Raw genomic sequence first — 21,313 nt, 5'->3', positions numbered from 1 at the left:
ATGGTACGCCCACATCTCGAATACTGTGTACAGATGTGGTCTCCTCACCTCAAAAAAGATATTTTAGAACTAGAAAAGGTTCAGAAAAGGGCAACTAAAATGATTAGGGGTTTGGAGAGGGTCCCATATAAGGAAAGATTAAAGAGGCTAGGACTCTTCAGCTTGGAAAAGAGAAGACTAAGGGGGGATATGATAGAGGTATATAAAATCATGGGTGATGTTGAGAAAGTGGATAAGGAAAAGTTATTTACTTATTCCCATAACACAAGAACTAGGGGTCACCAAATGAAATTAATAGGCAGCAGGTTTAAAACAAATAAAAGGAAGTTCTTCTTCATGCAGTGCACAGTCAGCCTGTGGAACTCCTTACCTGAGGAGGTTGTGAAGGCTAGGACTATAACAGTGTTTAAAAGGGGACTGGATAAATTCATGGTGGCTAAGTCCATAAATGGCTATTAGCCAGGGTGGGTAAGAATGGTGTCCCTAGCCTCTGTTCGTCAGAGGATGGAGATGGATGGCAGGAGAGAGATCACTTGATCATTGCCTGTTAGGTTCACTCCCTCTGGGGCACCTGGCATTGGCCACTGTCAGTAGACAGATACTGGGATAGATGGACCTTTGGTCTGACCTGGTACGGCCGTTCTTATGTCCTCACTTGGATGGAAACATGGGCCTATTCACATGAATTCAAACAGTCCTTTCCCCCCCTCATGAACACACAGATGCTGAGATCCTCCCTCTTCCCAGCTGATGGAAATATTTCAACTGAGACGTTGTCACCAAAAACATGAATTTTAATCACAAAAAAAATTTTTTTGTGGGAAAACTGTTGCTTTTGAAGTGACTTTTTTGGTGGGAAAATTTGGCTTTCATTGGGATTCTGGGATTTGGAATCATTTTCAAATCAGCAGGGAAAAAAAACCCCAAATTGCCCCTGCACACACATTTTTTCAGGTGGGGAGAAAATGTAAAAAACCCCCAACCAAACTCACTTGTTGAAAATGAGGATCAATGAAAGTTGTGACTGAGGGATGCAGGGGGTGGCTCAGAGCACAGGATCCAGGGCCGGGTTATTTATTGACTGACACCGATGGGGTCAGGGCTCGATTCTGACCTTGGTGATCCCACTGTAAATAATTCAGTCTGTGTCCTTTTGAAATCTAGCTACCTGTGGGAAGTTCTTTATATTTTTCCTATCTATCTATCTATCTATCCCCATACACTCCCTCATATCTATCTAATCTAGCCCCATAAAACGTTCTGCACCCGCCACCATAGCCGCAGCTACACTCAAACCGATGCGTCCTCCAACACTCCCACCCGCCACTACCACGGCACCCTCTAAAATGCGCATGCCCCACCGTTTGTACTGCTTCTCTTTAAAGCGCTTATTGTAGGCCGTTAGGAACTGGGCCATCTGACTGGACAGTTCCTGCTTCAGCCCCTTCAGGGCAGCCTGTTTCTGGGGGTCCTCATTCCATAGCTCTCTCCAGCAGCGCTCCAGCAACTCCTGACATTTAACCTCCAGGTGTTGCTGCATTTCCGCAGGCTTCACTCTCAGGCAGCTGCTCATGCTCTGGTGGTCACGGTCCTGCCGGGAAGGGGGAGAGATCGGCCATGAGGGACAAGCACTAGCATTACCCAGCCACAGGGGGTGCCACCACCTCACACACCCACAGATCCCTGACTCCTGACCCGCAGCCCCCTGCTAGCCCAGCCCTGGGCTCCACCCAGCGCTGCTGGTGCCCCTCACTCCCGACCCCCAGCCCCTGCTATCCCAGGCCTTCCCCCCATAGCCCTGCCAGTGCCCCTCATTCCTGACTCACAGCCCCTCTCTGCTCACCAGCTTCTGCACAAAGTGTTCATATCCCTTCATGGCAACTTCTACAGCTTTCTTGTTGGCCTCCATCGCAGCCATCTGTGGTGGGAGAGGGGACAGGGCAGGGGTGGGGATGGGACCATTTCTGAACTGGGAGCCTCCCTCCTCCCCCTCATCTTCTCCTCAATCCTTCAGGGCCCTGCTCACTTCTACCACCTTCCCCCTCAACCCCATATTCCCCCAGACCCTGGAGCAGCCCCCCAGTGACCCCACGACCATGGCCACATTAGCATTCTCCAGCCGGGTCCCTGGGGATCCCCTTATCTCTCAGGGGCTGGGATCAGGGAGCCCCAATCAGGACATTTTGGGGGGGGCTGTTGTGGTGCCCTCTCCTGGCCTAGTGCGACTGGCTAATGGCAGGTGGATCTGGAGTGAGAATAAACTGAAACTGTTGATTTGGGGGTGTTCTAACCTCCCTAACCCCTTCATATTGTTTTCAGATCAGTGGGGAAATGAAGGGAAACCATCTCAAAATTGTCCCTTCTACACAAACACTATATCAGGGGAAGAGAATATATTTAAAACAAACACAAAATATGAGAATCACTTTTCCTCCCACTTGTTGAATATGAAAACCAAAAAAACTTGCAACTGAGGGATGGAGCACAGGATCCACGGCTGGGTTATTTATCGACTGACGTCGATGGGGTCAGGGCTGGAGTCTGATCTCACAGACCCTGCTGTAAATCGATCAACCTCTGTGTCCTTTTGCAATCTCGCAAGCTTACCTGATGTAAGTTGTTCTCTATCTATCTATCTATCCCTTGCCTACAGAGGTTCCCAGTGCTGAGGGCTGGGACAGACCCTTTACCAGAGTGAGGTGTGATGGTTCCTTCCCACTATCTGTCACCCTGATCTCAACACCCTGCCCCACCCTCCCGCTCATTCCCCTGACCTGGGGTGTTGGTGCTTGTCTTGTTCCGGGTCCCCTTCCGTCCAAACTGGGCTTCCCCCAGCTTCCTCCCCCCAATCAGGCCAAAGCCCCCGGCCCCAATCCCAATGGCCACTGCTTCCTCCAGCCCCACTAGAGCTGCACCCGCCCCGATGCCTACTCCGATACCCGCACCCACCGCTGCCAGGAAACCCCCTGCCCAATGTACAGGCCCAACCACTCGGCCTTCTTCACTTTAAAGCGCTGTTCATAGCGCGGCAGGAACGTCGCCATCTGCTTGTCCAGTTCCTTCTTCAGCTCCTCCAGGGCCGCCTGTTTCTGGGGGTCCTCGCCCCGCAGCTCCCCCTGGTAGCGTTTCAGGATCACCCGGTGTTTCATCTCCTGGCGTCGCTTCATCTCCAGCGGCTTCATCCTCAGGCAGCTGCTCATGCTCTGGTGGTCACGGTCCTGCCGGGAGAGGGGCAAAATCATCCATGAGGGATGGGAACTAGCGTTACCCAGCCGCAGGGGGAACTTCTGCCTCACACACCTGCAGCCCCCTCAACTCCAACCCACAGCCCCCTGCTATCCCAACCCTGCCCCCTTCCAGTCCTGTTGGTGCCCCTCACTCCCGACATGCAGCCCTTCTGCGCTCACCAGCCGCTGCACAAATAGTCCATATTCCCTGCTGGCAGCTTCTACTGCTCCTCTGTTTGCCTTCTCTCTCATCTCTGCCATCTCCGCCATCTGTGGTGGGAGAGGGAACAGGGAGGGGATGGGGATGGGACCCCCTCTGAACTGGGAGCCCCCTTCTCCTAATTCCTCCAGGACCCTGCTCGCTGCTGTCACCTCCCCTCTGGCACCCGACCCCCCACATTCCCCCAGAGCCAGCGGCAGCCCCCCAATGACATCACAAGGGCCACATTAGCATCACCCCTGTAGAAGGGGCTGGTTCTACAGACCCTGGAGCAGCCCCCCAATGACCCCACGACCATGACCACATTAGCATTCTCCAGCTGGGTCCCTGGGGGTCCCCTTATCTCTCAGGGGCTGGGGGCAGAGAGCCCTGATCAGGACATTTGGAGTAGCCTTTGTGGTGCCCCCTACTGACCTAGTGCAATTGGCCAACGGCGGGTGGACCTGGGGTGAGAATGAACTGAAAACTGTTGGACTGGGATTTGGCGGTTTCTAACCTCCCCAACCCCTGTGTATTGTTTTCAAATCAGTGGGGAAATGAGGGGAATCACCCCAAAATTGTCCCCTCTACACAGACGGAGTGTATCGGGGAGGAGAAAATCTTTAAAATAAACACAAAATATGAAAATCAATTTTTCTTCTACTTATTGAAAATGAAAACCAATTAAATTTGTCACTGAGGGATGCAGGGGGCGTCTCAGGGCGCAGGATCCAGGGCCGGGTTATTTATTGACTGATGTGGATGGGGTCAGGGCTGGATTCTGATCTTGGTGACCCGGCTGTAAATCAGTCAATCCGTGTGTCCTTTTGGACGCTCACCATCTCCCCATTCTTCCCAATATACCACCTCTATCTATCTATCTATCCATCCATCCATCCATTAATCCCAACACACCCTTCTCATCTATCTATCCATCCATCCATCCCCATACACCCTTCTCATCTATCTATCCATCCATCCATCCCCATACACCCTTCTCATCTATCTATCCATCCATCCATCCCCATACACCCTTCTCATCTATCTATCCATCCATCCATCCCCATACACCCTTCTCATCTATCTATCCATCCATCCATCCCCATACACCCTTCTCATCTATCTATCCATCCATCCATCCCCATACACCCTTCTCATCTATCTATCCATCCATCCATCCCCATACACCCTTCTCATCTATCTATCTATCCATCCATCCATCCCCATACACCCTTCTCATCTATCTATCTATCCATCCATCCATCCCCATACACCCTTCTCATCTATCTATCTATCCATCCCCATACACCCTTCTCATCTATCTATCCATCCATCCATCCCCATACACCCTTCTCATCTATCTATCCATCCATCCCTTGCATACAAAGGTTCCCAGTGCTGAGGGCTGGGACAGACCCTTTACCGGAGTGAGGTGTGATGGTTCCTTCCTGCTATGTGTCCCTCCACAGAAGGGGCTCCTGATCTGAACACCCTGCCCTCCTCTCCCGCTCATTCCCCTGACCTAGGGTGTTCGTGCCTGTCTTGCCTCAGGCCACCTACCATCCAAACTGGGGCCCACCCAGCTGCCCAACACCCACCCCCCCAATCAGGCCAAAGCCCCCGGCCCCAATCCCAATGGCCACTGCTGCCTCCAGCCCCTCTAGAGCTGCACCCGCTCCGATGCCTACTCCGATACCCGCACCCACCACTGCCAGAAACCATCCCCCACCACCAATGTACAGGCCCAACCACACGGCCGTCTTCACTTTAAAGCGCTGCCCATAGGCTGACAGGAACTCGTCCATCTGCCTGTCCAGCTCCTGCTCCAGATCCTCCAAGGCCGTCTGTTTCTGGAGGTCCTCGCCCTGAAGCTCCCCCCGGCAGCACTCCAGCAGCTCCTGGTGTTTCCCCTCCAGGCGTTGCCGCATCTCCTCAGGCTTCACACTCAGGCAGCGGCGCATGCTCTGGTGGTCACGGTCCTGTGGGGAGAGGGAGAGACTGGCCATTAGGGACGGGTACTAGTGTTTCGAAGCCATCGAGGGCACCACCACGTCATGCACCCGCAGCCCCTTCAACCCGGACCTGCAGCCCCCTGCTAGCCCAGCCCTGCCTCCCCCCAGGTATGCTGGTGACCCTCACTCCTGACCCGCAGCTCCTCGGTGCTCACCAGCTGCTGCAGAAATTGTTCATATTCCCTCCTGGAGGCTTCTACTGCTTTGCTGTTTTCCTCCTCTATCATCGCTGCCATCTGTGGAGGGATGGGAAAAAGGGTAGGGGATGGGGACGGAACCATCTCTGAACTGGGAGGCCCCCTCCCCGCCTTGACTCCCCATTCCTCCATGGCCCTGCTCGCTCCTGTCACCTCCCCACTGCCCCCTGACTCCCCACATTCCCCCAGAGCCAGAGCCAGCCCCCCAATGACATCACAGCAAGGGCCATATTAGCATCAACCCTGTGGAGGGGGCTGGTTCTCCGGCTGGGTCCCTGGGGGTTCCCTTATCTCTCAGGGGCTGGGGTCAGGGAGCCCCAATCAGGACATTTGGGGGGGGGCTGTCATGGTGCCCCCTCCTGGCCAAGTGCAACTGGCTAATGGCAGGAGGACCTGGGGCGAGAATAAACTGAAACTGTTGGTTTGGGATTTGGGGGTTTCTAACCTCCCTAACCCCTTTGGATTGTGTTAAAATCAGTGGGGAAATGAGAGGAAATGCCCCCAAACTGTCCCCTCTACACACACACTGTATCAGGGGAGGAGAAAATATTTAAAACAAACATAAAATATGAAAATCATTTTTTCTTCCACTTGTTGAAAATGAAAACCAATGAAACTTGTGACCGAGGGATGCAGGGGGAGGCTCAGAGCACAGGATCCAGGGCCGGGTTATTTATTGACTGAGGTCAATGGGGTCAGGGCTGGATTCTGATCTCGGTGACCCTGCTGTGAATCAATCAATCCATGTGTCCTTTTGTAATCTTGTAAAATTACCTGTTGTAAGTTTGTTTTTATCTATCCCCAAACATCCTTGATCTACCTATCTATCCCTTGCACACAGAGGTTCCCAGTGCTGAGGGCTGGGACAGACCCTTTACCAGAGTGAGGTGTGATGGTTCCTTCCCACTATCCGTCCCCCCATAGCAGGGGCTCCTGATCTGAACATCCTGCCCTCCTCTCCCACTCGTCCCCCTGACCTGGGGTGTTGGTGCCTGTCTTGTTCCGGGTCCCCTTCCGTCCAAACTGGGCTCCCCCCAGCTGCCTCCCCCGAATCAGGCCAAAGCCCCCTGATTGGCCACTGCTTCCACTAGAGCTGCACTCGCCCCGATGCCCACTCCGATACCCGCACCCACCGCTGCCAGGAAACCCCCTGCCCAATGTACAGGCCCAACCACTCGGCCTTCTTCACTTTAAAGCGCTGTTCATAGCGCGGCAGGAATGTCGCCATCTGCTTATCCAGTTCCTTCTTCAGCTCCTCCAGGGCCGCCTGTTTCTGGAGGTCCTTGCCCCACAGCTCCCCCCGGCAGTGTTCCAGCAGCTCCTGGCGTTTCCCCTCCAGGCGTTGCTGCATCTCCGCAGGCTTCACCCTCAGGCAGCTGATCATGCTCTGGTGGTCACAGTCCTGCCGTGATGGAGGAGTGATCGGCCATTAGGGACGAGCACTAGCGTTTCCCAGCCACAGGGGGTACCGCCATCTCACACACCCACAGCCTCCTCACTCCCGATCCACAGCCCCCTGGCTACCTCAGCCTTGCCTCCCCCCAGGTATGCTGGTGCCCCTCACTCCTAATCCATAGCCCCTCTGCACTCACCAGCTCCTGCACAAATTGTTCATATTCCCTCCTGGTGGCTTCGACTGCTCTCCGGTTTACCTCCTCTCTCATCGCTGCAAATGCCTCAGCCATCTGTGTGGGAAGAGGGGACGGGGTGAAGGGTGGGAATGGGATGGGTCCATCTCTGAACTGGGAGCCCTCACCCACTCACCACCTTCCCCACATTCCTAGAGGACCTGCTCCCCACTATCACATCCCCACTGGCCCCCAACCCCCCACATTTCCATAGAGCCAAGGGGCCGCCCCTCGACCCCACAGCCATGACCACATTGCTGCCAGCCCAGTGGAGGGGATGGTTCTCTGGTAGGGCTTCCTGCAGGTCCCCTTATCTCTTGGGTGCTGGGAGGCCTCAATCAGGACATTTGGTGGAACTGCTGTGGGATTCCCTTCTGGCCTAGTGCGATCAGCCAATGTCAGGAGGACCTGGGGTTGGGGTCAATAGAACCAGCCCTCACCCACCCCCAAATCCAGGCTGGAAAGAGAGAGGCGGAGGGAGGGGTGACCTGGTACCTTCACAGGGGAGGAGAAGTCGTAGCGCTGGGTCTTCAAGTATCGGGAGACGCCCTGCGGGGAATAACGCCCGGGGGAACTGGGATCAGGGACAGCTCAGCCCCTTTCCCCCGGCTGAGTCCCTGCAGCCCAGCGCCCCCTGCTGAGCACCCTGCCCAGCTCCCTGAAGAACGGCACCCCATACTGAACCCCTGTCCCCGCCTTGCGGCCCATTTTGCTGTCTCCCATCCAGGCCCCTCTCCCCTTTAGCAAGACCCCACTCTCCCACCTTGATCTTGGTAGCCAGCTGAGCCCCAGTCAGCGCCTGCCCGGCTCGGTCCGTCCGGACGTGTGTCCCTGCTGAGCGCACCACAGTGGTGACATAGTCGCACAGGTACTGCTGGAAAACTGTGTCCATGTCTGCAGGGGGGAAAGGACCCAGGCATCCGGGAGGGGCCCAGGTGTCCAGGGTAGGACACACGTTGAATGCGATTGGGTGGGCTAGTTTGTGCCACAGGAAATGAGATTCCAACTCTGGGCAACAGCTGCTTAACACCTCCCACCCCACTGCCTGGGGGGAAATGGAGGAGATGCATGAGGGGGCAAGGAGAGGCTGCAGTGACAGGTCAGCGGTCTCCACTGGGTAGTGCCGGGGACACATGAAGACCTAAAAGGGGAAAACCAGCAGTGTCCCCCTAGGAGACCAGGACCTCAGCAGTGCCCCCCCCCTCGTGTCCCTCTCCTCTCCTGCACAGATGCTGTGACCCAGTGAGTGCCCCCATGCAGTGGGCAGTAGAGTCAATTCTAAGCCTAGGGGGGTGAGCTGGGCACTGGGATTTTGGGTTGGGGGCAGCACAGGAGGGGAAAAAAGGGGCAGCAGAGGAGAGAGGGTGGGGATGGGGGCAGGGAACGGGGGTGGGGGCTGTGCAGGATGGGATGGGGGCTGGGGGAGCAGTGCAAGGGGTGAGAGGGGAGAAGATGGGGGTCTCTTACCAGCTGGTGTCCCTGCCCTGCTCCTGGTGAACCCAGTGCCAGGGTGAGGCAGTAGGTAACACTGGGTGCTTCTTGCCCTCATGGCTTCCAACACCAAGAGCTGCTCGGCAGAGGCCTCCAGGTCCTGCGGGAATCAAAGCAACATTTGTGGCCGTCAGCGGGGAATCAGACCCGCTGTGGAAACGTTCAGCTCCGCCCCAAAGTTTTCTGTTTCCACGAACATACGCGGTATCTGATCATTACCCGTGTGATGTCTCTGAGATACTCCTGCCCCGCGTCCGCACCATAGGCTCCAGAGAGCTGCCAATCTCGCACCAGCAGGTCCAGGTGCTGCAACAGGGAGCACAGGAGAAGGGTCACGCTGGGGCTGGGGGCACAGAGAGAGACCAGAGCTGGAGGCTGCTGTTCAACCAGCCACTGACACTGAGACCCTGGGCATGACGTGGGCATGGAGGGAGAACAATGGACTGGCTGTTTCTTTGGGGTTTGCCCAGCACCTGGCACAAGGGGGTCCGGGTCTAGGACGGGGGCTCTGAGGTGCTCTGGGAATAGACACAATAAATAGGAATAGTAAGAATCAGGTGGGATAACAGGCCTGGGGTGGGGGGGTGGAACAAGCATTATATCCCTATGTTGGGGGGTGATGGGAAACAAAGACCCACCTGGATTGGGGCCAGATTGCAGGTCCCTCCAACCTCCTTCGCAACCTGAATGAACATCTGAGATGCAGAGAGAGAGAGAGAGAGAGAGAGAGAGAGGGCAACATTTTTCCATCTTGAACAAACTATCCCTGCACATGTGATCAATCAAGATTGGCGACGCAAAATAAATGAGTGAAATAAATGCCACTGAAACTAAAGTGATCTCAGACAACATTAAGTGGAAACTGATCATTGAAGAAAGAAAAAATGACAAAATGAAGAGAGAAAACATAATTTCAAGCAACAACTCAACACCAGTAGTCAAAGATATAAAAGCAGTAACTGAATTCAGAAAACCCAATAGTTGGTTCTAGAAAAGCAGTCACAGAAGACACAGAAAGCCAAAAATCAAACTCGTCGAGCCAATTGTTGGAGACCAAAAAGAAATAATAAAAAGAAGAAAACTAGTCATTGAAATCAGAAAAACAATCATTGAAACCAGAAAAGCAGTGAAATAAATCACACTATCACTTAGCAAAATCAACACACTAATCATTAATGCCAGAAAACCAATGGTCAAAAATAGAAAACCAGTATTTATCAAAGCCAGAAAACCAGTAATCAAAGTAAGTTATCGGGAATTAACGTCTGAAAGCCAACAATAAAAAATAAGTATCTGAAATAAGAAAACCAATAGAAAGTCAAAACCAGCAATGCAAGTCAGAAAACCAGATAGCAAAGTCAAAATACTGTACCCCAAAGTGAAAGATAGAAAACCAGGAATCAATATCAGAAAAGCAATCACTGACTGCAGAAGTCCAATCATCAAAGCCAGAAAAGTAGTAATTGAAATCAGAAAACCAAGAGCCAAAACAGAAACCAGTAACTGAAGCATGAAAACCAGTTATCAAGGTCACAAAACCAAGTCAAAGTTAGAAAAGGAAATAGTCAAAGACAGAAACCAATAGTGAACAGAAGCAATAAGTGAATAGCAGAAATGAAAAATGGTTAAAACACTCCAAATATATAAAGAAAAATGAAAAGCCAGTAATCAGTATAGCAACACTAATAAATGAAGCTTTGTAAACAAACACTGAAATCTTGTAACCAATAAACAAAAAGCAGAAAACCAGTAATGAACCGCTCCCTCCCAAACCAATGAGATCAAAATCTGACAATCAAAGAATGAAACCCAATAAATGAAACAGGAGTGGTGATAACTAAAGCCACAAAACCGACAAGCATAGACCAAAACACAATGAATGAGAACTGAAAACCGAAGGCTGAAAATCATAGATCGAAACCTGAGAAACAACGAGCGGAACCCAAAAATGTGCAGCGAGAAACCTAAGAAACGCCAACATTCGGCTGTTCTTTGAAAGCGGAAATGTGCATGAAAAATTCTGATTTTGTCAGCTTTCCATTTTTCAATAAAACTTTTATTTTCCATCTCCCCACATGGTCACTATGAAATCAACTGACAGCTAATGGTGGGCACAAAATAACAAACAGCTAATAGCCAGTAGTGACTAGGGTGACCAGACGTCCCGATAAAATCAGGACCGTCCCGATATTTAGGTGTTTGTCCCATGTCCCGACCGATCTTTGTCCCAATATTTCGCTCCGTCGGCAGCACTCGTCTTTTTTTTTTCTCTTGCTTTGCCAGCGGACCCCACCCCCCATGTGTCCCTATATTTTCTCCCTCTCATCTGGTCACCCTAGTAGTGACTCACAAATAATCAATAACTGGCAGCTATTAATGAATATAAAATAACCAATTATACAATTTAGTTAATTGGCTGAGTGAAGTAAAAGGCCTAACAGACAACCGGATGGCATTTCTCTTTGTCTTTCTGTTTCGTGATCACTTTTTGAGATCACATCTGATCAATTCCCAAATTTCAGGGGACATCCTAGGCAACAGTTGAAAAAATGCTACTGACTTGAGGGGGGCGTGGAATTGGAAAACTGGAAAGCCCAATTTCCATTTAGATCTGGTGAGTAGCATCAGCAACCAATGAGCCAATCACTCTGGGGAAGGGGGGTAGCAGGAACTTCTGGGTGCTGAGCAGGGAGAATGGAGGGAACACAGAGCCCCTGACATGGGGGGAGTGGGAGTGCGATACACAGATCCCCTGGCATGGGGGGAGAGGGAATGAAGCACACAGAGGTAGGGCTGGGGGATGGGACATAAGGGTCAGGGTCAGGGCTGGTTGCAAATACTCCAGTGGAACATTTTCCCCATAACCAGCCCTTAACTAACGCAGAGCGATGCGGGTTGCCCAGGGCTGGCTCTTGCCCATTCAGACTCAGTGTGTGGGCGCAGGGCAGGTGCAGGTGGCTCCTGCCCCACATGGGGCACAGGCAAAGAGCAGAGCTGGGTGCCACAGGTGTACTGGGGTGCCAGCCCAAGAAGGCCAAGGTACGGCTGGGTGGGCGTTTCCCTTAACTCTGATGGCTGAGCATGACATTCTGGCTGGGCACGTTCTGTGAGAAATGCTGATTTCTGGGGGCACCTGTATCTGGGCTACCCCCTTGCTCCACCTGCCCCAGATCTGAGTCACCAAAACCACTGCGTGTTGCCACGAGGCTCCCGACCCTCCCGGATACGTGAGTCTGCAGGCGCATTTCAGATCACTTAGGGGAGCGAACCGGGAGCCAAAAGTCTCTTCTCCACCAGCCCCGCAGCAGGTCCGGCACTCAGCTATGAGAACCAGAGCTAATTGGTTAATGAAAATAGCTGCCAGGTAATGATAAATAACCAGATATATGACAGTCACTAATATTTTATTAATTACTGATCACACATTACTATTCAGACTCATTGCTCAAATCCCAGCCTGGGGCGAGATCCCTGGGACTTTCTAGACATCAGTAACAGCCTCTAGACAGCCTCCTCCAATCCCTACATCACCCAGGGTTTTGGGTCTCCCCAGTAGAGACCTGGCTGGCAGCTCTGCCGCAGTAGAGCTGTGTGTATCCTCTGTCCCACCCACCTCCAAATAATCTGCCTCCGTCTGCTTAAACGTGCTGGAAATGTTAAAGATCTAGAAAATAATAATAAGAAAAGGTGAGCGCCCCCTGCCGAGCCCACACCTCACCCCATTGCAGCACAGCCTCCCTGCTGGCCCCCCTCCCTGCTCCCCACACCATGGCACTCCCTGCCGAGCCCTAAGTCCTGTCCCCCCCAGCACGGCTCCCCCACCCAGCAGGAGCTGAGCAATATGCTGAACACGGAGAGCTTGATGCTGGTCTCCATGCGGCGCTGCAGGTCCAGGGAGCCCTCGGTGTCCACCAGGAACACAGCCACCTGCAGGGACAGACACACGGACAGATCCACCGGCCACAGCGACGGGCGCCCTGCCCTGACGCCACCCTCGCCCCGACCAGCCCTGGCACCTCCACTGCCCGGCTCCCCGGGGCCTGCCCTGGGCACGCTGGCTGGGGACGGGCCCTGGGGGAGTAGGATCAAGCTGTGAACACCCCCTACCGCCAACTCCAGCCCAGTGTGTCTGTAGGGAGCCCCAGGGCTGTGCCATTCCCATCTGCCCATTTCTTTTCCCTCTCCTCCAGCCCCTCCAGTCCCCCTGCCCCTGCACAGGACCTTACCCCATCCAGACACCCCCATTCCCCTGCCCCCTCCCCCACTACTCCAGCCCCCCTGCCCCCCTTAGAATCTCCCCCCACACCACCCTCATTCCCCGCCCCTACGGCCCCATCCCCCATTCCCTGCCTGCCCCCCTGCCCCACTCACCCTCCTCCCCTGGGCCTGGACCCAGAGGGGCTGGTCCCACATCCACACACCCCTCGTCACGGTCGCCATCCCATTGCGACACTCAAATCCCCCCCGGGCCTGGTCCTCTTGGCCCATCCATGACGCATCCGCAGCCTCCTGTAGGGGGCGACCAGGGCACGGTCAGGAGGGAACGGGGTTGGGTCTGGGGTTCTTAGGGGGCAGGGGGTGGGGCACTGGGGGAGGGGCCATGGCTGGAGGGTGGGACCTGTGGTGCAGGGGGAGGGGCCATGGATGGAGGGTGGGGCCTGTGGTGCTGGGGGAGGGACCATGGCTGAAGGGTGGGGCCTCTGGTGCAGGGGGAGGGGCCATGGATGGAAGGTGGGGCCTGTGGTGCAGGGGGAGGGGCTATGGCTGAAGGGTGAGGCCTGTGGTGCAGGGGAGGGGCATGGTTTGAGGGTGGGCCCTGTGGTGCCGGGGGAGGGGCCATGACTGCAGGGTGGGGCCTCAGTTGCTCTGCCCTGGGCCTGGTACAGGGGGAGGGCCCAGGCTGGGGAGAGGGGACCTTTACTCTAAGGGGAAAGGCGGTGGTGGAGGGGGTGGGGGCTCTTGCTGGGGTGGGTGAGGTCTGGGTTGCAAGGGGCAGGGCCCTATCTGGAGTGGCCGGGGTCTCTGGTTCTGGCGATGGGGCATAGCTGGGGCTCCCATCCCCACTCACCGGGCTCTGGAGCCGGCGCAGCAGGTAGTTCAGCAGGAAGGATTTGCCCCGGCGCTGCTCCCCAATGATGGACACCAGGCAGACGGGGGCGTCCCCCACCCCACCCTGCTCCAGGCAGCGGCTCAGGGCCTCCTCGTCCAAGGTCAGACCCCCTTCCTCATCCAGACGCACCAGCTGCACCGGGCGCCCCGGCTCTGGCTGAGCCCCCGGCCCCTGCTGCAGGGAGAGAGCAGAGTCAGAGCTGGGACCCACCTCTGAGCCAACTAGGCCCCTGCCCTTCAGATCAGATCCTCTTGAGCCATTTCCACCCCCATGAGCCAGCCAGTCCCCTGCCCCCAAATCAGAGGCAGCGCCCCCTAGAGAGGAAAGGCCACGTGTCCCATTCCCCACCCCTTGATCCAGCCGGTCCCCACCTGCGGCCTGTGGGAGCCTGCGCCCTTTCCCCTGATTCAGCCTGTCCAGTCTCACCGGCTCCATCTCGTCCCGCAGGGGTGCTGTGATTTTTTCCACCAGGGCTCTGAGGCGTGTGTCTGGGGTCATCCTGTCCCTGGAGCAGGGAGCCCGGCACTCAGGGCACTGGGACCCCCAGGCTGAGACCATGTGCCAGTGAGCCGCGAGGCAGCCCCGGCAGAAGTTGTGGCCACACTCGATGGAGACGGGGTCATTCAAGACATCCAGGCAGATGGAGCAGGTGACGTCCTCCCGGAGTCGCTGCATCTCTCCAGACCCGCTGAGTGAGAGGAACCTACTGGGTCAGGACCTGGCACCCGGAGCAGAAGGGCTCTGCTGGAGGACGGCTGAGCTGTAACCCAGGTGTGCCCCTTCCTCACAGCAGGAGTCTGGGGAGAAGCGAGAGAACATGGAAATATTTCTGTGAACAAGCTGCGTGACTCAGTTTACCTGCACATTTTGCATCCCTATCACTTGGGTGGCACCAGAGCGAGAAGACGGATTCCAAGAAGCCATGGCGGAGATTGGTAGATTCCCAGGCCAGGAGAGCCCAAGGTTGAGCTCCTAGATAACACAGGCCAGAGAACTGCCCCCAGTTAATTCCTGTTTGAACGAGAGCAGATCTCCGAGAAACACATCCCATCTCGACGGAGAATCCACCGCGGTGCTTTGTACATTGTTCCCATGGTCAATTCCCCTCCCTGGTAAACATAGACATCTTCTTTCCAGGCTGAATGTCTCCGGCTTCAACTTCCAGCCATGTGGTCACGTGAGACCTTTCTCTGCTGGCCTGAAGAGCCTGTTATTAAATATTTGATCCTTGTGTAGGCGCTTCTAGACTGGAGCAAGTCACCCCGGGAGGTGGGAGCTTCTCTTTGCTAAGCTAAATAGCTTGAGCTCCTGGGATCTATCACTCCAGGCCACGTTTTGTAACCTTCTAACCCCTCTGCCCCCTCTCCAACATATTCACATCCTTCTTGAACTGCACGGTAACTGGACACAGGACCCCAGCAGTGGTCACACCAGGGCCGAATCCAGAGGTAAAATGTCCTCTCTGCTCCTGCTCGGGATTCCCCTGTTTGGGCATCCTTAGCTCCTTTGGCCACACTGTCGCACGGGGGCTCACATCCTGCTGATTATTCCCCATGGCCCCCTGCACTCTGCCAGCATCTCTGCATGCCTGGAGAGACACACACACACACACACACACACACACACACACGCAAGGACACACACACGCACGGGCTGGGAGGCAGCTGGAACCCTGGCCCTTTAAATAGCCCCCACACCCCCTCCTGGGAGCCCCAGGCCCTTTAAATTGCCCCCTGGGGAAGCCATGCTGGTACAGCACGCAGGCTCTTGCCGGTACACCGTACTGGGGCTTGGGCACGGGGCCTTCTTAGGGGTGGGGCCCGATTCAGGGGAATTGGTTGAATCGGCCTAAAGCCGGCCCTGACCCTTTTCCAGCTTCTCCCTCCAGCTGCAAGGGCTGAAAACACAAGGATTGGAAAAGCGGCTCCAAAGACCGGCAAGCAAATATATTGAACCCCTCTTTTTGGGGGGAGGAGGGTGAACATCTGGGGGGCCGGCTCCCCTCCCATAGATTAGCTTGTAAATGCCCTGATTGCGGCTAACGCAAGACAAGTCACTGTTCTGGGGGATTCCACGTGCCCAAGGGTTTGCCCTGGTTTTAGCTGGTTGAACTGGTCAGAGTTTGACAGTGTTTCAGATCACGCCATGAGCCAGACCCAGCATTGGGGGTAGATCAGGATCTGTCTGTGCCTGTCTCTGTGCCTCTGTCCTGCAACCCCACCCCCAGCTGCTGTGAATTTCCTCTCCACAGAGAGACAAGACTTATCATGTGACTTAGCAATGTCCTAGCACAGTTCGGGAGGGTGGAAAATGAGGAACAAACAGGGACGACCCTGCCCCATGAGTGGGGGATAGACTGCGGGGGAGGATCCCGCAACCTGGGGGAACAGAGCAGAGGGGACAATCCTGCCCCTTGGCAGCGGGGCAGGGGGAATAGACTGGGGGAACGATCCTGCCCCTTGGGGGAGATGGGCTAGATTGGGGCAAACACCCTCAACACACCCTCCCTCCTCCACCCCCAACTCTTACCCGGCCAAATCTTCGCTTCTCTCCGTGCAGGCAAAATTTTGTGAGAGAAATGAAAGCGTAACTCCCTGTGACTTACCCTCACAGCAGCCCAGCTGGCGGGGGTTTGAAGGGGGGTGGAGCAGCCCTGCTCTCACATTGATAGTGCGAGGGGGTGGGAGGCAGTGTGTGTGTGGGAGGGGAGCACGGAGAGGCCTGGAGAGGTGGGGCCAGGCTGGAAAAGCAAGTGACAGAGACTGGAGGGTGCAGAGACCCTTCATTCCCCGGATCCCCCCATGAGCTCTTCGGAGCAGCAGGGGCTGGAAGTGCACATGTTTTAAAGGGCACCGAAAGTGCCAAGAACTGTGATCAACTTGGAGGGGGGCAGGGAAGGGGGCAGTTTGGCCAGAGATACACCCGCTTGTGAATTTCTGGATGTTACCACTGCCTCTCCATCCAGAAATAACCTCCCAGCGGCCTCCTCTCCGAAAGTGAGGCATTTCTTAGAACTCCAAACAAAAACCCTTAGCAAATATTCAACTCTTTCCACTGCTGGGTAATGGTCACCTGGGGCTGAAATGCAGTTACCTCTGGGGTGGGACAGCTGAGGAACAGCAGCACAGGAACGCTGCATGGGGACGGCTCGCCCAGCGCTGAGATGCAGCTGCCTCTTGGGTGGCTTCTTCAGATAAAGTGATCTTATGAATGGGTCCTTTACCTTTGGGACTCACTGCCCCATGAGCCCTGCTATGTAACCTGGATCTCTTTGCTGAGGCTTTTTACTCCTGTTTGATGGGCTCCTGTCTGCTATTTCCCAGGTTTGGGTTCTTTACATTAAGGGTGAACCACTCAATAAAACTCAGACTTTAAGGTCAGAAGGTCATTTAGTCTGACCTCCTTCACATTGGAGGCCACAGAACCTCACCACCCACTCCTGTAATAGACCCCTAACCTCTGGCTGAGTTACTGGAGTCCTTCAGTCGTGGTTTAAGGACTTCAAGTTACAGAGAATCCACCATTTACACTAGTTTAAACCTGCAAGTGGCCCGTGCCCCATGCTGCAGAAGAAGGCAACCCCTCCCCTCCAGGTCTCTGCCAATCTGGCCTGGGGGAAATTCCTTCCTAGTGTAACCCTTCTGCCCCTCTGAGTTGGCAGCAACAAGGGCCGGGTTCAGTATCCAGGGGTTCCGTTTCGATAACACAATGCAAAACCGGCTCGAGCCCCCACCCAGTGACCTGGGACAATTACATACCACCCCCTTCCCCACCGGGCGCTTCTAGGAGGCAATACTTCCCCTCTCGCAAGTACAGAGTCCGAGTGCAGCAAAATCCTTTTAATAAAGGAGGGAAACAATGTGGCATCACGTTGGAGAGACACCACAAACAGGATTATACACAAACCATAAGCAAAAAAACCCACCTCCAAGTACGTTTGGCAATGTCCTTTCCCCCTTAGGGTCTTAAGTCCAATCACCCCAAAGTCCAACAACCCAGAAATCTCTGTCTCTGGGTCAGTGCCACCGCAGAGTTCAAAAGTTTATCTGCAGAGTTCCCTCCCCCCACCCAGCCTGGGTGGAAATGGGGGGGGGGTACACACAGGGTGTTAAGGGACACCTTACGTGGGCCAGGGCCAACTGCCCCGCCTCTCCATGGAGTTCTGCTGCAGCCTTCACCACAACCAGCTCCACTCCACCAGCTGTGCGGCTCCTCCAGCCGACCCGTGAGCGGCTCCAGCCGCCCCTGCAAACCGCTCCACACTGCTCACTGTTCCATGGGCTGCTCCAACGCGCTGCAAACTGCTCCGCTCTGCCAGCTGCTTGGCGATAGATCTTCAGGCTCCCCCACTAGTTAACACAGCACTCCATGATCTCAGCTCAGTAAGCTTAGCTCTTTTAGTGATTTCATCTTGTAGTAGGGGAGCCCCGGTGCTGGTGCACCATTAGCCCAACATGAATTCAGCTCAGCAGCCTCTAGATGGACTCCTAATGGTTCAAAATTAGCTCTGCTCTTCAACAGTGGAGAGAGGAGAATGTACAATTGGTGTTCCAGGCCCTCAAAGGGGGCCCAGCCCATCACATACACACACCAGTCCCCAACCTCTCTCAATTCACTGGGTTTTGGCACCCATGTCCCTTGTCTAGCAAGCGCCACCCACTTGATGGTGAGACATCTCTGTCACAAAGCAGTCCCACAGTTCCTCATCCACATAAGCAGGGCAACAACACTCCACTCTTCCTGCCCCAACAACAAAGAAACTGGGGATCCCAGAGCTGTCAAAACAATCATCCCAGGCTGCCACAGGCCACGCCAGGCGGGGTGGGTGTGCCAATGCAAATACCTGAACTTCCCTTCCACACTCTCCACAATTCACCACCAGATGTCAAGGGAGAGCCCATCCTGACTCTGCTTACACTAGTCCCAAATATGGCGATCAGCTAGACCCTGAGCTTGTGGGGGAGACCCACCAGCCAGACACTTGAGAAATAATTCTCTGTAGTAAGTCAGAACCCATAAGGCAGGAACCCTTTGTCTGATTCCCCCCAACCCCCTGTGGAACAGTTTAGGAGTCCAAGATGTAGGTAGGTATCAGGTGACCAGGTCACTTGACTCTGTTGTCCATGAATCAGTAGCATTATGGACCATCCACAGGAAGGCTAAGCCTTTTCACAGTCTAGGGTGCTAGCTGATGGACCATTAGCACTGTCTGGCTTTCCCATTGGAGTCCCTGAAGTGTGAGCAGTGGGAGTGACCCAAAGCAGCAAAGATGAAATACAGATACACAAGTCAATATTCCTAACTTCATCTACAACAATGACACATGCATACAAATGGGATAATCACATTTAGTAAATTGTGACCTTTCCAATGATACTGCACATGAGCCATCTTGCATAAAGCATATTTCAGTTATGACATTCACATCAAGTATATTTTCATAAAGCATATGCAATATTATGTCACATCTCCCACCCCCCGTTTTTGAAAATGAAAACCAAATATAACTTAAAAAACAATGAGGAGTCCTTGTGGCACCTTAGAGACTAACAAATTTATTTGGGCATAAGCTTTCGTGGGCCAAAGGGGCCGGCTTGGAGCACCAGAGCCAGGGCCGGGTTATTGATTGACTGACGTCAACGCGGTCGGGGCTGGATTCTGATCTCGCTCATTCGGCTGTAAATCGATCAACGGCTATGTCCTTTTGAAATCTAGCTACTTGTTGTGAGTTATTTCTGTCTATTCCCAGAAATCTATCTATCTATCCCCATCCACCCCATCTTTCTATCTATCTATTCCTTTGCACAGAGGTTCCCAGTGCTCAGGGCTGGACAGAGTCTTGCCCGGGATGGGGGGCGATGGTTCGTTCTCACTATGTGTCCCCCTGCAGCCGGGGCTCCTGGTCTGAACACCCTGCCCCTCATCCCCCTGCCCTGGGGCCTTGGTGCCTGTTGTATTCTAAAACCATCCAAATTAGGCCCACATCCATCTTCCCACCATCCTCCTGATCAGGACAAGCCCCCCCGCTCCAACCTTGACCACCACACTTGGGCTGATGCCGGCCACAACACCCGCACCCACCACAGCCAGGACACTCCCTCCGATGTACAGGCCCAACCACACGGCCTTCTCTTTAAAGCGCTGTCCGTAGGCCGTTAGGAACTGGGACGTCTTCCCGGCCAGCCCCTGCTCCAGCACCTTCAGGGCAGCCTGTTTCTGGGGGTCCTTGCCCAGCAGCTCCCCCCGGCAATGCTTCAGCAGCTCCTGTTGTTTCCCCTCCAGCCGTCTCTTCATCTCCTCAGGCTTCACCCTCAGGCAGCAGGTTATACTCTGGTGGCCACGGTCCTGCCCGAAGCGGGGAGAGGTCAGCCATTAGGGATGGGCAATAGTGTTACCCAGCCACAGGGTGCCGCTGACTCATATACCCACAGCCCCCTCCAACCCACAGCCCCCTGCTATCCCAGCCCTGCTCCCCTGAGCTCTGCCGGTGCCCCTCACTCCCAACATGCAGCCCCTCTGCGCTCACCAGCTCCTGCACAAATTGTTCATATTCCCTCCTGGCGGCTTCTACTGCTTTGCTGTTTTTCTCCTGTCTCATCGCTGCAAATGCTTCAGCCATCTGTGCGGGGAGAGGGGATGGAATGAGGGGTGGGGACTGGACCATCTCTGGACTGGGAGCCCCCCCCCTCCACTCACCACCTTCTCCCCCGTCCTCCAGGACCCTGCTCCCCGCTATCACCTCCCCACTGGCCCCCAACCCCCCACATTCTCTCAGAGCCAGGGGGCAGCCCCCCAATGACCCCACAGTCATGGCCACATTGCCGCCCCCCAGTGGAGGGGGCTGATTCTCTGGTGGGGTTCCCTGAGGGTCCTTTATCTCTTGGGGGATGGGGGTCCCTGATCAGGTCAGTGGGGGCAGCTGTGGTGGTGCCCCCTCCTGGCCTACTGTGATTGGCCAATGGCAGGAGGATCTGGGGTCAGGGGTCAATAGAACTAGTGTCCTTCCCCACAAATCAGAGAGGTTGAGGGAGGGGCAAGCTGGTACCTTCACAGGGGAGGAGAAGTCGTAGCATTTGGTCTTCAAGTATTGGGAGACTCCCTGAGGGGAATAATGTCCGGGGGAGCTGGGATCAGGGAGAGCTCAGCCCACTCCTTGGCAAGTGTCCTGCCTCACTCCCTGCAGCCCAGCGCCCCCTGCCGAGCCCCCCTCCCCACTCCCTGCAGCCCAGCGCCCCTGCCGAGCCCCTCCCACTCCCTGCAGCACAGCGCCCCTGCTGAGCCCCCTCCCACTCCCTGCAGCCCAGCGCCCCTGCCGAGCCCTCCCCACTCCCTGCAGCCCAGCGCCCCTGCCGAGCCCCTCCCACTCCCTGCAGCCCAGCGCCCCATGCTGAGCCCAGCGCCCCTGCTGAGCCTCCCCACTCCCCACAGCCCAGCGCCCCTGCTGAGCCC

General features: G+C 55.0%; 1 protein-coding gene and 1 long non-coding RNA gene across 12 annotated transcripts in view; both read right to left on the bottom strand.

The window, feature by feature from the left end:
• Nucleotides 1-549: 549 nt before the first annotated feature.
• LOC120403403 (RING finger protein 112-like) overlaps nucleotides 550-21,313 on the bottom strand; it is a 30,092-nt gene continuing 9,328 nt past the window's right edge. For 10 of the 11 annotated variants that reach the window (XM_039534453.1, XM_039534462.1, XM_039534459.1 and 7 more), the window contains 12 exons: nucleotides 8,956-9,060; nucleotides 8,731-8,854; nucleotides 8,027-8,157; nucleotides 7,759-7,812; nucleotides 7,228-7,320; nucleotides 6,825-7,037; nucleotides 5,594-5,674; nucleotides 5,193-5,405; nucleotides 3,408-3,497; nucleotides 3,006-3,218; nucleotides 1,844-1,918; nucleotides 550-1,591 (listed from right to left, as the gene is read on the bottom strand). In XM_039534453.1, coding sequence (XP_039390387.1) covers nucleotides 1,238-1,591; nucleotides 1,844-1,918; nucleotides 3,006-3,218; nucleotides 3,408-3,497; nucleotides 5,193-5,405; nucleotides 5,594-5,674; nucleotides 6,825-7,037; nucleotides 7,228-7,320; nucleotides 7,759-7,812; nucleotides 8,027-8,157; nucleotides 8,731-8,854; nucleotides 8,956-9,060 — 1,746 coding nt within the window. In that variant the 3' untranslated portion in view covers nucleotides 550-1,237. The remainder of the gene's footprint in view (nucleotides 1,592-1,843; nucleotides 1,919-3,005; nucleotides 3,219-3,407; nucleotides 3,498-5,192; nucleotides 5,406-5,593; nucleotides 5,675-6,824; nucleotides 7,038-7,227; nucleotides 7,321-7,758; nucleotides 7,813-8,026; nucleotides 8,158-8,730; nucleotides 8,855-8,955; nucleotides 9,061-21,313) is intronic. The other variant, XM_039534461.1, reaches the window with a different exon arrangement.
• LOC120403487 lies at nucleotides 13,921-16,459 on the bottom strand. The gene is made up of 3 exons (XR_005597543.1): nucleotides 16,394-16,459; nucleotides 14,236-14,661; nucleotides 13,921-14,038 (listed from the first exon to the last, which is right to left on the bottom strand). It is a non-coding gene; the product is annotated as an uncharacterized LOC120403487 (long non-coding RNA).

This window comes from Mauremys reevesii, linkage group 4 (genome assembly GCF_016161935.1).
Source record: "Mauremys reevesii isolate NIE-2019 linkage group 4, ASM1616193v1, whole genome shotgun sequence".
NCBI classification, from domain to species: domain Eukaryota; kingdom Metazoa; phylum Chordata; order Testudines; family Geoemydidae; genus Mauremys; species Mauremys reevesii.
The sequence above is the reverse complement of the archived record's forward strand: the minus strand, read 5'-3'. Positions and strand labels throughout refer to the sequence as shown.